At 43.7% G+C, this 14,323-nt stretch overlaps 1 protein-coding gene across 1 annotated transcript in view; it reads right to left on the bottom strand.

Moving 5' to 3' along the window:
* The window catches only part of POMK (protein O-mannose kinase), a 53,646-nt gene that overhangs the window by 22,563 nt on the left and 16,760 nt on the right, over positions 1-14,323 (bottom strand). Inside the window, exon 4 of the mRNA XM_008976894.5 lies at positions 13,154-13,456. Coding sequence (XP_008975142.1) covers positions 13,154-13,435 — 282 coding nt within the window. The 5' untranslated portion in view covers positions 13,436-13,456. The remainder of the gene's footprint in view (positions 1-13,153; positions 13,457-14,323) is intronic.

The following is a 14,323-nucleotide window of genomic DNA, read 5'->3' as shown; positions in this document are numbered from 1 at the left end:
TGCCCGCCACAGAACAAACCCCCCTTGACTGTAATTTTCCTTTACCTACCCAAATCTTACAAAAACGGCCCTACCCCTATCTCCCTTGGCTGACTCTCTTTTCGGACTCAGCCCGCCTGCACCCAGGTGATTAAATGCTTTATTGTTCACACAAAGCCTGTTTGGTGGTCTCTTCACACGGACACGCATGAAATCTACCTATCTTTAAGAATACAGTATATAATACTTACATAAAGTACAGTTAACCAACTATGATATCAGTAGTAGGCTTTTAGTTGTTAAGTTTTTAAGGAATCAAACAGTATAAGCAGATTTCTTATTATGTGAGGGATCAGTGCCCCTAATCTCCACATTGTTCAAGGGTCAATGTATTACCTATGAGATCCTTTATTACAAATGTAAAAGACAAGATCCAGAAAATAATTAGGCCAGACACAGTGGCTCACACCTGTAATCCTAGCACTTTGGGAGGCCAAGGCAGGAGGACTACTTGAGCCCAGAATTCGAGACCGGCCTGGGCAACATAACAAGATCTCAACTCTTTAAAAAAAAAAATTGTTTTAATTAGCCAGGCATGGTGGCACACGCCTGTGGTCCCAGTTACTCAAGAGGCTGAGGTGGGAGGATCACTGGAGTTTGAGGTTGCAATAAGCTATGATCCCACCACTGCACTCCAGACTGGGCAAAAGAGAGAGACTCTGTCTCTGAAAAGAAAAAGAATATAATTCACTTAGTTAATGTGGTCTTACAATATTTTAACTGCTATGTAGTCAAATGTGTCTTCATTATGTCAATAAACATAAATCCCTACCACCATGAAATTTACATACTAGTACAGTAGGCAAACAATGAATAAAGTAAATAGGAAATGTATAAAGTATATTGGAAAGAGAAATGCGCTTTAGAGAAGAATTAAGCAGGGATGGTTTGCAATTTTAAACGGGGTTGAAGGACTTCTCACTGGGGTGGCCTTTGAGCAAGACCGTGAAGGAGGTAAGGGAAGGAACCATTTGTTATTTGTGGAACTACAGCCCAGACAGAAAACAGCAAGGGCCAAGGGCCCTGGAGTGGAAGCATGCCCACAGGCTTCCAGAACAGCATGGCTCTGATGCTGGAGTAGACCGGACAGGGACCATGGAGCAGGAGAGAGCTGGAGGGAGGTTGTTAAGTCTCGCAGGGCCTTGTCGTTGCAAGGGCTCTTTTACTCAGAATGAGACAGAGAGCACCAAAGGATTTTGAGCAGAGGAATGACACTATTTGACCAATAATTTAGAAGAGGCATTCTGAGTGCTGTGTTGAGAATAGACTGAAGAGGTAGGGAGCAAGTGTGAAGCAGAAAGACCATTTTTGGAGGCTGGTGAAACAATGTAAGTCCAGGGTCAGGGTGGTTTGGGGGGCTGGGCTGGGTCCTGGTGCAAGCCTGAGGAGTGGTCAAATTCCAGGTCTCTTCCAAAAGTAGAAACAATGTAACTTGCTGATGTACTGAAGGTGGATGAGAGAGAGGTCAGGATATTGACAAGATAGGTGGCCCGAACAGCAGGACTGATGGAGTTAGGAAATAATAAAAGGTGAGTAGGCTCTGAGGGAGATCTGTGACATGGTGAGTTTGAGAAGCCTCTCAGAAACCCCAGGTACATGTCGGGCAGGCAGCTGGATAGAAAACTTCAGGGAAGCAGTCTCTGCACAGATGAAGCCAGAAGGCTGGATGACGTCATGCGGGGTACAAGCACAGAAGACAAGAGGTCCAGGATTAGAAGGGATGGAAGGGATGAGGAGGCAGAGCTGGCAAGAGGCCAAGAAGTGGACACTATTCCTCCATGCTTTAAACAGACTGTTCATGTAACATCTTTCCAGAAGGTAAGCATTAAATATAGCCTCAAACATTAAGACATCACAAGGGATCCTCCCAAAGGTTACACAAAATGAGAGCTAAAAAATAATTTAAGAGAAAGAATCAAATCCACTCTTCTGACAGGATCCAAGCTATACTGTATGGATTTTTAATGTACTATACAACAGGCCCTTCAATAAGTCATTTCATTATAACGATGAGAAAAAAAAATTTGACTCCCGGCTCTGCTATAATCTTTCTTCTTAATATTCCTGTTGCCCCAAATCTACATTCCAGACTTTGAGCAGCTCCCCTGACACAGGTGTACTGTGTCCTTGAGATGACTGGGAGAGTGCACAACTGGTTCTTTTAATGTAATCTTGGGTTTAAAAATCTCAAAGCATCAAAGGGGCAAGATGGCCGAATAGGAACAGCTCTGGTCTACAGCTCCCAGCGTGACTGACGCAGAAGACAGGTGATTTCTGCATTTCCATCTGAGGTACCAGGTTCACCTCACTAGGGAGTGCCAGACAGTGGGTGCAGGACAGTGGGTGCAGCGCACCGTGCATGAGCCAAAGCACGGCGAGGCAGTGCCTCACTCAGGAAGCGCAAGGGGTCAGGGCGTTCCCTTTCCTAGTCAAAGAAAGGGGTGACAGACGGCACCTGGAAAATCGGGGCACTCCCACCCCAATACTGCACTTTTCCCACGGGCTTAAAAAACGGCACACCAGGAGATTATATCCCACACATGGCTTGGAGGGTCCTACGCCCACGGAGTCTCACTGATTGCTAGCACAGCAGTCTGAGATCAAACTGCAAGGCCGCAGCGAGCCTGGGGGAGGGGTGCCCGCCATTGCTCAGGCTTGCTTAGGTAAACAAAGCAGCCGGGAAGCTCGAACTGGGTGGAGCCCACCACAGCTCAAGGAGGCCTGCCTGCCTCTGTAGGCTCCACCTCTGGGGGCAGGGCACAGAGAAACGAAAAGACAGCAGTAACCTCTGCAGACTTAAATGTCCCTGTCTGACAGCTTTGAAGAGAGCAGTGGTTCTCCCAACACGCAGCTGGAGATCTGAGAACGGGCAGACTGCCTCAAGTGGGTCCCTGACCCCCGAGCAGCCTAACTGGAAGGCAACCCCCAGTAAGGGCAGACTGACACCTCACGCGGCCGGGTACTCCTCTGAGACAAAACTTCCAGAGGAACGATCAGACAGCAGCATTCGCGGTTCACGAAAATCCGCTGTTCTGCAGCCACCGCTGCTGGTACCCAGGCAAACAGGGTCTGGAGTGGACCTCTAGCAAACTCCAACAGACCTGCAGCTGAGGGTCCTGTCTGTTAGAAGGAAAACTAACAAACAGAAAGGACATCCACACCAAAAACCCATCTGTACATCACCATCATCAAAGACCAAAAGTAGATAAAACCACAAAGATGGGGAAAAAACAGAGCAGAAAAACTGGAAACTCTAAAAAGCAGAGCGTCTCTCCTCCTCCAAAGGAATGCACCTCCTCACTAGCAACGGAAAAAAACTGGACGGAGCATGACTTTGACGAGTTCAGAGAAGAAGGCTTCAGACAATCAAACTACGCCAAGCTACAGGAGGAAATTCAAACCAAAGGCAAAGAAGTTGAAAACTTTGAAAAAATTTAGATGAATGTATAACTAGAATAACCAATACAGAGAAGTGCTTAAAGGAGCTGATGGAGCTGAAAGCCAAGGCTCGAGAACTACATGAAGAGTGAAGAAGCCTCAGGAGTCGATGCGATCAACTGGAAGAAAGGGTATCAGTGATGGAAGACGAAATGAAAGAAATGAAGCAAGAAGGGAAGTTTAGAGAAAAAAGAATAAAAAGAAATGAACAAAGCCTCCAAGAAATAGGGGACTATGTGAAAAGACCAAATCTACGTCTGATTGGTGTACCTGAAAGTGACGGGGAGAATGGAACCAAGTTGGAAAACACTCTGCAGGATATTATCCAGGAGAACTTCCCCAATCTAGCAAGGCAGGCCAACTTTCAGATTCAGGAAATACAGAAAATGCCACAAAGATACTCCTCGAGAAGAGCAACTCCAAGACACATAATTGTGAGATTCACCAATTGTTATGTGTGTATTTGATCCTGTGATTATGATGTTAGCTGGTTATTTTCCTCATTAGTTGATGCAGTTTCTTCCTAGCCTTGATGGTCTTTACAATTGGCATGATTTTGCAGTGGCTGGTACCGGTTGTTCCTTTCCATGTTTAGCGCTTCCTTCAGGAGCTCTTTTAGGGCAGGCCTGGTGGTGACAAAATCTCTCAGCATTTACTTGTCTGTAAAGTATTTTATTTCTCCTTCACTTATGAAGCTGAGTTTGGCTGGATATGAAATTCTGGGTTGAAAATTCTTTTCTCTAAGAATGTTGAATATTGGCCCCCACTCTCTTCTGGCTTGTAGAGTTTCTCCTGAGAGATCTGCTGTTAGTCTGATGGGCTTCCCTTTGTGGGTAACCCGACCTTTCTCTCTGGCTGCCCTTAACATTTTTTCCTTCATTTCAACTTTGGTGAATCTGACAATTATGTGTCTTGGAGTTGCTCTTCTCGAGGAGTATCTTTGTGGCGTTCTCTGTATTTCCTGAATGTGAATGTTGGCCTGCCTTGCTAGATTGGGGAAGTTCTCCTGGATAATATCCTGCAGAGTGTTTTCCAACTTGGTTCCATTCTCCCCGTCACCTTCAGGTAGACCAATCAGACGTAGATTTGGTCTTTTCACATAGTCCCACATTTCTTAGAGGCTTTGTTCGTTTCTTATTATTTTTTCTCTAAACTTCTCTTCACGCTTCATTTCTTTCATTTCGTCTTCCATCACTGATACCCTTTCTTCCAGTTGATCGCATAGGTTACTGAGGCTTGTGCATTTGTCACGTAGTTCTTGTGCCGTGGTTTTCAGCTCCATCAGGTCCTTTAAGGACTTCTCTGCATTGGTTATTCTAGTTATCCATTTGTCTAATTTTTTTTTGAAGTTTTTAACTTCTTTCCCATTGGTTCGAACTTCCTCCTTTAGCTCGCAGTAGTTTGATCATCTGAAGCCTTCCTCTCTCAACTCATCAAAGTCATTCTCCATCCAGTTTTGTTCCATTGCTGGTGAGGAGCTGCGTTCCTTTGGAGGAGGAGAGGCGCTCTGATTTTTAGAGTTTCCGGTTTTTCTGCTCTGTTTTTTCCCCATCTTTGTGGTTTTATCTACTTTTGGTCTTTGATGATGGTGACGTACAGATGGGTTTTTGGTGTGGACATCCTGTTTGTTAGTTTTCCTTCTAACAGTCAGGACCCTCAGCTGCAGGTTTGTTGGAGTTTACTGGAAGTCCACTCCAGACCCTGTTTGCCTGGGTATCAGCAGTGGGGGCTGCAGAACAGCAGATATTGGTGAACCGCAAATGCTGCTGCCCGATCGTTCCTCTGGAAGTTTTGTCTCAGAGGAGTACCTGGCCGTGTGAGGTGTCAGTCTGCCCCTACTAGGGGATGCCTCCCAGTTAGGCTACTCGGGGGTCAGGGACCCACTTGAGGAGGTAGTCTGCCCATTCTGAGATCTCAAGCTGCATGCTGGGAGAACCACTACTCTCTTCAAAGCTGTCACACAGGGACATTTAAGTCCGCAGAGGTTATTACTGTCTTTTGTTTGTCTGTGCCCTGCCCCCAGAGGTGGAGCCTATAGAGGCAGGCAGGCCTCCTTGAGCTGTGGTGGACTCCACCCAGTTTGAGCTTCCTGGCTGCTTTGTTTACCTACTCAAGCCTGAGCAATGGCGGGCGCCCCTCCCCCAGCCTCGCTGCGGCCTTGCAGTTTGATCTCAGACTGCTGTGCTAGCAATGAGTGAGGCTCCATGGGCGTAGGACCCAGGAGCAGGATATAATCTCCTGGTGTGCCACTTGTTAAGCTCGCTGGAAAAGTGCAGTATTAGGGTGGGAGTGACCCGATTTTCCAGGTGCCATCTGTCTCCGCTTTCTTTGACTAGAAAAGGGACTCCCTGACTCCTTACGCTTCCCGGGTGGGGCAATGCCTCGCCCTGCTTCGGCTCAGGCATGGTGTGCTGCACCCACTGTCCTGCACCCACTGTCCGGCACTCCCCAGTGAGATGAACCTGGTACCTCAGTTGGAAATGCAGAAATCACCCGTCTTCTGCGTCGCTCACGCTGGGCGCTGTAGACTGGAGCTGTTCCTATTCGGCCATCTTGGCTTCACCCCCAAGACTTTTTTTTTTTAAGATGGAGGCTCACTCTTGTACCCCAGGCTGGAGTGCAATGGCACGATCTCGGCTCACTGCAACCTCCGCCTCCTGGCTTCGGCTTCAAGCAATTCTCCTGCCTCAGCCTCCCGAGTAGCTGGGAATATATGCACCCAGCACAACGCCCGGCTAATATTAGTATTTCTAATAGAGACGGGGTTTTACCATGTTGGCTGGTCTCTTAACTCCTGACCTCAGGTGATCCTTCTGCCCCGGCCTCCCAAAGTGCTGGGATTATAGGCGTGAGCCACCACGCCCAGCCAAGAAATTTTATATAAGAAAAGATCTTGTATGGTAAAATCTGGTCCTAAAGTAAAATGACTGTTTAAAAAGAGGGATGTTTAGGAAAAGTCTGAAAGTCCAAGCATGTTGTAGATGGTCTCTGTAAGTTGTGAACGTATTCATGAAAAGGCAATTTATGCAAGAAATGTTGTACAATTCAAAGGTTGTCAGGCCTGTTAAATACTTCATAAAATGCCACTATGACTCTTACTGTACAACTTGCCTGCTTTATAGCTAGGTAAGACCTGAGACATGTGGAGTTAGCCACACTCCCTAGCTACACTGGAAACAGTCAGACCTTCTGGTGTCCTAGGCTCCACTCCTGGTACGTAATTGAAATTGCTTACTCGCCAGGCTTTCCACCAAAAGTAAAAGTCACTGAGTTAACAGTGTAATATGCACTTGAGACTACTGAAGAAACAGTTCTATACATGAGGCATGTAAGGGAAGTAAAATGTACTTTTGGTAAAAGATTATGAGAAGGCATGGGAATATGGATTTCTTGCCTAAGTTTAGAGTGTTAACGGACTGTTTTAAATGAGATAGGAAAAGTCTAAAGGTTTGAACAAGTTGTGAAAGGGTTATAAAAACTTAATTGTAAGAGATTCTGTGTGTGAACATATTGGCTAAAGTTTAAGTCACGTTATGCAGTTTTTCCATAAATTGGAAATTGGAATAAAAGCACAACAGAGTTTTCTTAAAACAGTTTTGTTCTAAGAAAAAAACAAAATTGTAAAGGGTTATAAAAGATTCATAAAAATCTTACCTTATGGCAAGCCAGGTGCGGTGGCTCACGCCTGTTATACCAACACTTTGGGAGGCTGAGGCAGGTAGATCAAGGGGTCAAGAGTTCGAGACCAGCCTGGCCAACATAGTGAAACCCTGTCTCTACTAAAAATACAAAAATTAGCCAGGTGTGGTGGCACATGCCTATAGTCCCAGCTACTCGGGAGGCTGAGGCAGGAGAATCGCTTGAACCCAGGAGATGGAGGCTGCAGTGAGCCAAGACCATGCCATTGCACTCCAGCCTGGGCAACAGAGAGAGACTGCGTCTTGAAAAAAATAAAAAATAAAAAAAAAATCTTACCTTATGGTCAAACTAATTAGAACTAGACAGAGTTATAAAATGTAATTAAAACTGGCTTTAACGTTAAAAATACACTAATGGAAACATAAAATTCGGTTTTCTCTTTTAAAAAGGATTTTTATGGAATATTAAAAGATAATGAAAGGTTTTTATTTACCTTTTAAGTAAACTACAAAAGAAAAAAGGGGGAGGGGAGAGAGAGGAGGCAATCAGCCTCATGCTATCTTCATTGGGTCTTGTTTGGAAAGCTGAGTCTCCTACCAGAATAATGGTTTTTCCTTTTTAAAATTTTTGAGTTACTTTGGCTAAATGAATGACTTACGGAAACCTAAGACTCCATTTTGTAATATCCAATGTTTTAAATGTTTGGTATTTAACAAACCTTTCAAAATCAAGCTCTAAGTCAAAATAAAAAATTTTTAAAAATTAAGTCCCCTAAAGTACAAAAGACATATTCAGCTTATTTAATGTATTAAAATCATGCAGGAAACACTGTCAAATAGAAAATGGTGTTTAACTTTCTTTGGGTTATATTCATATAAATTTGTGATATAAAGTTATGTGCTGCAAAACTGTATAAAATTCCTACAATTCTGATATGCCTCAGTATATGTCATCAGTAATAACTGTTGTGTTGAATTATTGTGTGCCACAGATTAACAAATTTCCTTGTCAATTGTGTCTTTGTGGCTTCCCTAAAATGCTTTTCTCATCCAAAGATAACTGCTGTTTTAATTTGGTCATCTTTAGAAGATGGTTTTATAATCAGCTATAAAACTTTGATATGTGCTCTTGAATGCAAGTTTCTGATAACTCTGGAGATTATGACATTAGAATAAAGGAAAAAAAACTTTTAGAACTCTCATGGAAAGCTGAAATGTTCATAAATATCAAACAGAAGTTAAATGCATGGACTAAACTAATAAAAGTCTGAAGTAACCTTTTTGTTTAAAATGCTGCTGATTCTTTGCTTTTTCAGAGTCAGGGAAATTTCTTTCAAGCTATTTACAGCTTGTAGCAACTGAGTAAAGTACACTCCTGTGAATAAAATTTGGCGCATATTTGTTTCTACTTGATTTCTCCAGAATTTAAAAACTATTTGTGAGTATTCTTAATTTATGGCAATACAGTTATTTTCATAAATACAATAAGAATCTGTTTTCTTTTGTAACAGGACACTATTGAAAACACTGGTTATTTTACCAAGGGTTTGACTAGAATGGCATGCTTTCCTTTATGGAATCAACCTTGACTTGTTAAAGCCAGTAAAAGCCCTTGGGAAAACTGAGCTCATACTTTGTCTACACAGTCCCTGTACAGGGTTCCTGACCCATGGTAAGTATAGAATGCCACTTTCTGACAGGCCCAGGAGCCCCAAGTTATCTAGGGACATCAAGAGGAGAGGAACTTACCCAACTCATAAGTATTTGAAGGTACAAACCTATGGCTGGACTCAGCTTTAGAAAGTCTTATCTGAGATTTCTTATGGAACAGAGTTCCATCAAAGGCAATTTAAAAAGCCTATGTAAAAAATAATTATTCTAGCCAGGCGCAGAGGCTCATGCCTGTAATCCTAGTACTTTGAGAGGCCAAGGCAGGCGGAATGCCTGAGCTCAGGAGTTCAAGACCAGCCTGGGCAACACAGTGAAACCCCGTCTTTACTAAAATACAAAAGAAATCAGCCAGGCATGGCGACGTGCACCTGTAGTCCCAGCTACTCGAGAGGCTGAGGCAGAAGAATTGCTTGAACCCGGGAGGCGGAGGTTGCAGTAAGCCACAATCACACCACTGCAATCCAGCCTGGGTGACAGAGCAAGACTCCATCTCTACCAAAAAAAAAAAAAAGTATTCTTGCCAGGTGATTACTGGTTCATGCCTGTAATCCCAGCACTTTGGGAGACCAAGGCAGGCAGATCATGAGGTCAGGAGTTCGAGACCAGCCTGACCAACATGGTGAAACCCTGTCTCTACTAAAAATACAAAAATTAGCCAGGTGTGGTGGCACACACCTGTAATCCCAGCTACTCAGGAGGCTGAGGCAGAAAAACTGCTTGAACCCGGGAGGCGGAGGGTGCAGTGAGCTGAGATCACGCCACTGCACTCCAGCCTGGGCGACAGAGCAAGGCTCCATCTCGGAAAAAAAAAGTATTACTGATGGGCTTTATGCAAATAATCAGGCCAAGTATAATAAAATTAAAGTTTATTTTGCCAACAAATCAGTCCTATCGTGATTTGTTTTAATAAAAATAAGGACTAAAGAGAGAAAAATTATGTTCCAAAAACTATGGTACACATGTTGTTAGTTTTTTTTTTTCTTCAATTTAGACTAAATCCTAATATTTTTGTGGACTATAAGTCCCCAGACTAATGCTTTCAAACCTTTACTTTTAAAACTGGAAATTGCACTCCTTATCCTAAAACTCATTATTTACCTTATAGTAGACTGTCTGTTTAAATGCTGTACTAAAACTATAAAGATACTACTGCCTTTGTCACGAAAGCCTTGGAACCACAGCCTGGCCTGCATGAATATACTCAGACAGCTGCAAAGCAGTTCTACTCCTCTCACCTTAGGGTCAACTCCAACCCCAACTATGCCCCCTGTCAGCATGAAGAAGCTAGAGTGATCAATGGCCTTTTCCCATCTTCATAGCCCACACCTTAAGAATAAGATGCTACAAAACCCCAAAGGGAGGGATTGAAACCGCCTTTGCAAAATTATAACTGAGGGCTGGGACCAGTGGCTCATGCCTGTAATCCCAGCATTTTGGGAGGTCGAGGAGGGCGGATCACCTGAGGTCAAGAGTTCAAGACCAGCCTGGCCAACATGGCGAAACCCCATCTTTACTAAAAATACAGGCATGGTGGTGGGCGCCTGTAATCCCAGCTACTCAGGAGGCTAAGGCACGAGAATCTCTTGAACCTGGGAGGTGGAGGTTGCGGTGAGCCAAGATCATGTCACAGCACTCCAGCCTGGGTGATAGAGCAAGACTCAGTCAAAAAAAAAAAAAAAAAAAAAAAAGCAAAAATAAACCAATGGGATTATAACAAACCAAAAACCTTCTTCCCAGCAAAGGAAACAAACAGAGTTAAGAGACAAACTACATAATGGGAGAAAATATTTGCAAGCTATTCGTCTAACAAGGGATCAATATCCAAGGAACTCAAACATCTCAACAGAAAAAAATAACAATATGATCAAAAAATGGGCAAATGATCTAAACTGACATTCTCGAAAGAAGACATACAAATGGCCAATAAATTTGTGAAAAAATGCTCAATGTTACTAATCATCAGGAAAATGCAAACCAAAATCACAATGAGATACCATCTCACCCCAGTTAGGATGGCCATTATCAAAAAGACAAAAAATAACAAATGCTGGTGAAGATGCAGAGAAATGGGAACTCTTATACTCTGTTAGTGAGAATGTAAATTAGTACAGCCATTATGGAAAACAGTATGGAGGTTCCGCAGAAAATTACAAACAGAACTACCATATGATCCAGCAATTCCACTACTGGGTATATATCCAAAGGAAAGGAAATCAATATATCAAAGAGATATGCACAGCCAGGCTAAGTGGCTCACGCCTGTAATCCCAGCACTTTGGGAGGCCGAGGTGGGTGGATCACAAGGTCAGGAGTTCAAGACCAGCCTGGCCAACATGGAGAAACCCCATCTCTACTAAAAATATAAAATTAGCCGGGCATGGTGGCACATGCCTGTAACTCCAGCTACTCAGGAGGCTGAGGCAGGAGAATTGCTTGAACCCAGAAGTGGAGGTTGTAGTGAGTCGAGACTGCATCATTGCACTCCAGCCTGGGCAACAAGAGGGAAACTCCGTCTCAAAAAACAACAACAAAAAAAGAGATATGTGCATCCCGATGTTTATTGCAGCACTATTCACAATAGCCAAGATATGGAATCAACCTAAGTGTCCTTCAGCAGATGAATGGATAAAGAAAATGTGGTATATATACACAAAATAGAATACTATTCAGCTATAAAAAAGAAGGAAATCTGTCATTTATGGCAACATGAAAGGAACTGGAGGACATTATGTTACGTGAAATAAACTAGGAACAGAAAGTTAAACACTACAAGTTCTCATTCATATGCAGAAGTTTAAAAAAGCTTACTCAAAGAAGTAAAAAGCCTAACAGTTTTCTACAGGCTGGGAAGGGTAGAGCAAAGGCGAGGATAGGCAGAGATTTGTTAAAGGATACAAAATTACAGCTAGATAAGAGAAGCAAGTTCCAGTGTTTCATAGCACCATAGGATGACTATAATTAACAATATATTATACACTTTCAAATAGCCAGAAGAGAAGATATTGAATGTTCCCAACCAAAAGAAGTGATACATGTTTGAGATGGCAGATATGCCCTGATCCGCTAACTACACACTGTAAGTAGGTATGGAAACATCACTGTGTACCCCATAAATATGGATAATTATTACGTGCCAATTAAAAATAAATTGTTAAAAATCAGTATAATACCATCACAGAGTTTGAAAAACAGGAAAAGAAATTGCCCATAATCCCCCTTTCACCCTAGCACAATTTCTATCATTTTCATATTTTTTTTTTCCTTCGGAGACAGCATCTTGCTCTGTCACCCAGGCTGGAATGCAGTGGCAAGATCATGGCTTACTGTAGCCTCAAACTCCCCAGGCTCAAGAGATTCTCCCACCTCAGCTTCCCAAGTAGTGCGCACCATTATGCCAGGCTAATTTTTGTCTTTTTGTAGAAAATGGGTTTTGCCATGTTGCCCAGGTTGGTCTGGAACTCCTGTGCTTAAGTAATCCGCCCACCTCCGCCTCCCAAAGTGCTGGGATTACATGTATAAGACACTGCGCCTGACCATTTTTGTATTTATCTACATATACACGTAATTTCACAGTTGAAAAGTCAATTATACAATTTTATATCTTGTTTTCTTCACTTATCATCATAAGGTTTTATTCATGTTGCCTCTTGGGGTTCCTAACTACACAACAGTTGCAGAATATTCCGTCAAGTGGATGGACCATCATTTAATGAACTATTCTAAAAGTTTTGTTTCTAGTTTTCTATCACTATGGCACTCTTTTATGCATTTGACTTTTTTCCTGCCTTGGATTACTTATTAAGATAAAGTCCGATTGGGAGGCCAAGGCAGGTACATCACTTAAGGTCAGGAGTTCAAGACCAGCCTGGCCAACATGGTGAAACCCCATCTCTACTAAAATTAAAAAATTAGCCAGGCGTGGTGGCATATGCCCATAGTCCCAGCTACTCGGGAGGCTGAGTCACGAGAATCGCTTGAACCCAGGAGGTGGAGATTGCAGTGCACCGAGATGGCGCCATTGCACTCCAGCCTGGGTGACAGAGCGAGACTCTCAAAAAAAAAAAGATAAAGTGCCAGATGTAAGATTATTGAGCTCAACAATAAAAACGTAGAGCTAGCAGGGCTCCTAACACTGGATGCCACACTGCTTCCCCAAGGGCTGAAACCTATGCCTACTGCAGCACTATTCACAATTGCCAAGATACAGAATCAACCAAAGCAAATGTGGTGCACATATGCAATGGAGTACACTTTGGCAGTAACAAAGGATGAAATTCCATAATCCGTGCTAGCATGGATGGAGCTGGAGGACACTGTGTTAAGCGAAATAACATGATGACAGCAATCGCAAATGAACCCGGACTCACTCTCTTTACAGCTCCTTCCCCAACACGCTTCAGCTGTCTCACTTCTGTTCTCAGCTCCTCGCAGGACAGCCAAGGTGAGCAGTTTTTCATCTGTCCTATCCTGAAGTGACCATAGGGACAGTGTGTGGGGTCCACAGTGGACTGTCGAGGAGCGATGAAGAAGTGGTCGAGGCAGAGGTAGAGCAGAGTATTCATCAGGGCCATGATCAGCAGCAGCCCAACAGCTGGCGGCACCTCTCGGGGGGCGAGGCCTCTCCTGCTGTTCTGGGGCTGCTTTTCCATGTTGACGGCCTCTGCAATTTCCTAAAATACACAATGAAACAAGAAGTCATGACAGTCAGCTTTCACTTCCTTTCATTTCCAAAAATGTGTTCTGATGCCTCTTCTACTCAAGGGTCCTGTAAGCTGCAGCGTTATCGTGGGGATTAAAGCAGGTATCGAACACCAGGCTTATCCCAAATGCCCAATGTTAGCTGTTTCCATAATCATTACTTTTTATTACAAACTAAAATGCGGGTTCCTCTAGATTAGGTTAGGTGGGAGGTGTTTGTGTCTGACTCTGTCCGACTCACAGTAGCACGCATTAAACAGATGCTCATGAATATTCAGTAAAATGAAAGCAAAATGTATTAGTCAACTGGTGGGACAGGGACAGAGGGTGGACAAAGGACAGCAGAAGGAGGCTGCTTAGGGTAGCAGGTGGAGGCTGGGAAGCTGAGGGCCTCTGTCGAACTCAGCTAAGCAGCTGTCCTGTTCCCTGGGAGGTACTCAGAATCCCCTAAACAGTTTTAAGAAATAAAAGCTACTCTTCAGCAGTTATGAAAGGTAGATTTGGGGTGAAAGAGACTGAGGCTGGGAGACCAGTTATTAAGAAGCCCTGGTTATGACCACGGACAGGAGCTGACAAGTACATGAGCTAGAATAACAGCGATGAGATTGGAGAGATGACCACTCAGATGTCACACCAGCGATAAGTAACCACTGATAATGTGTGGGCTCTACCGCTGGAGCCGTGCAAGGCCATGGTGGAGGGGCCTGGCTGCGGAGAAGCCTGAAGTAGGACCGTGGATGGCAGAGGTGATTTACAGAAGCAGAATGGAGCAGAATGGAAGTATATGGAGACTTTAACAGTGGATGTGGCCATGCCAGTGGGAGCCAGCTAAACAGCAC

This window comes from Pan paniscus, chromosome 7, assembly GCF_029289425.2.
Source record: "Pan paniscus chromosome 7, NHGRI_mPanPan1-v2.0_pri, whole genome shotgun sequence".
NCBI lineage: Eukaryota > Metazoa > Chordata > Mammalia > Primates > Hominidae > Pan > Pan paniscus.
Note: the sequence above shows the minus strand (reverse complement) of the source record. Positions and strands in the feature narration are given on the sequence as shown.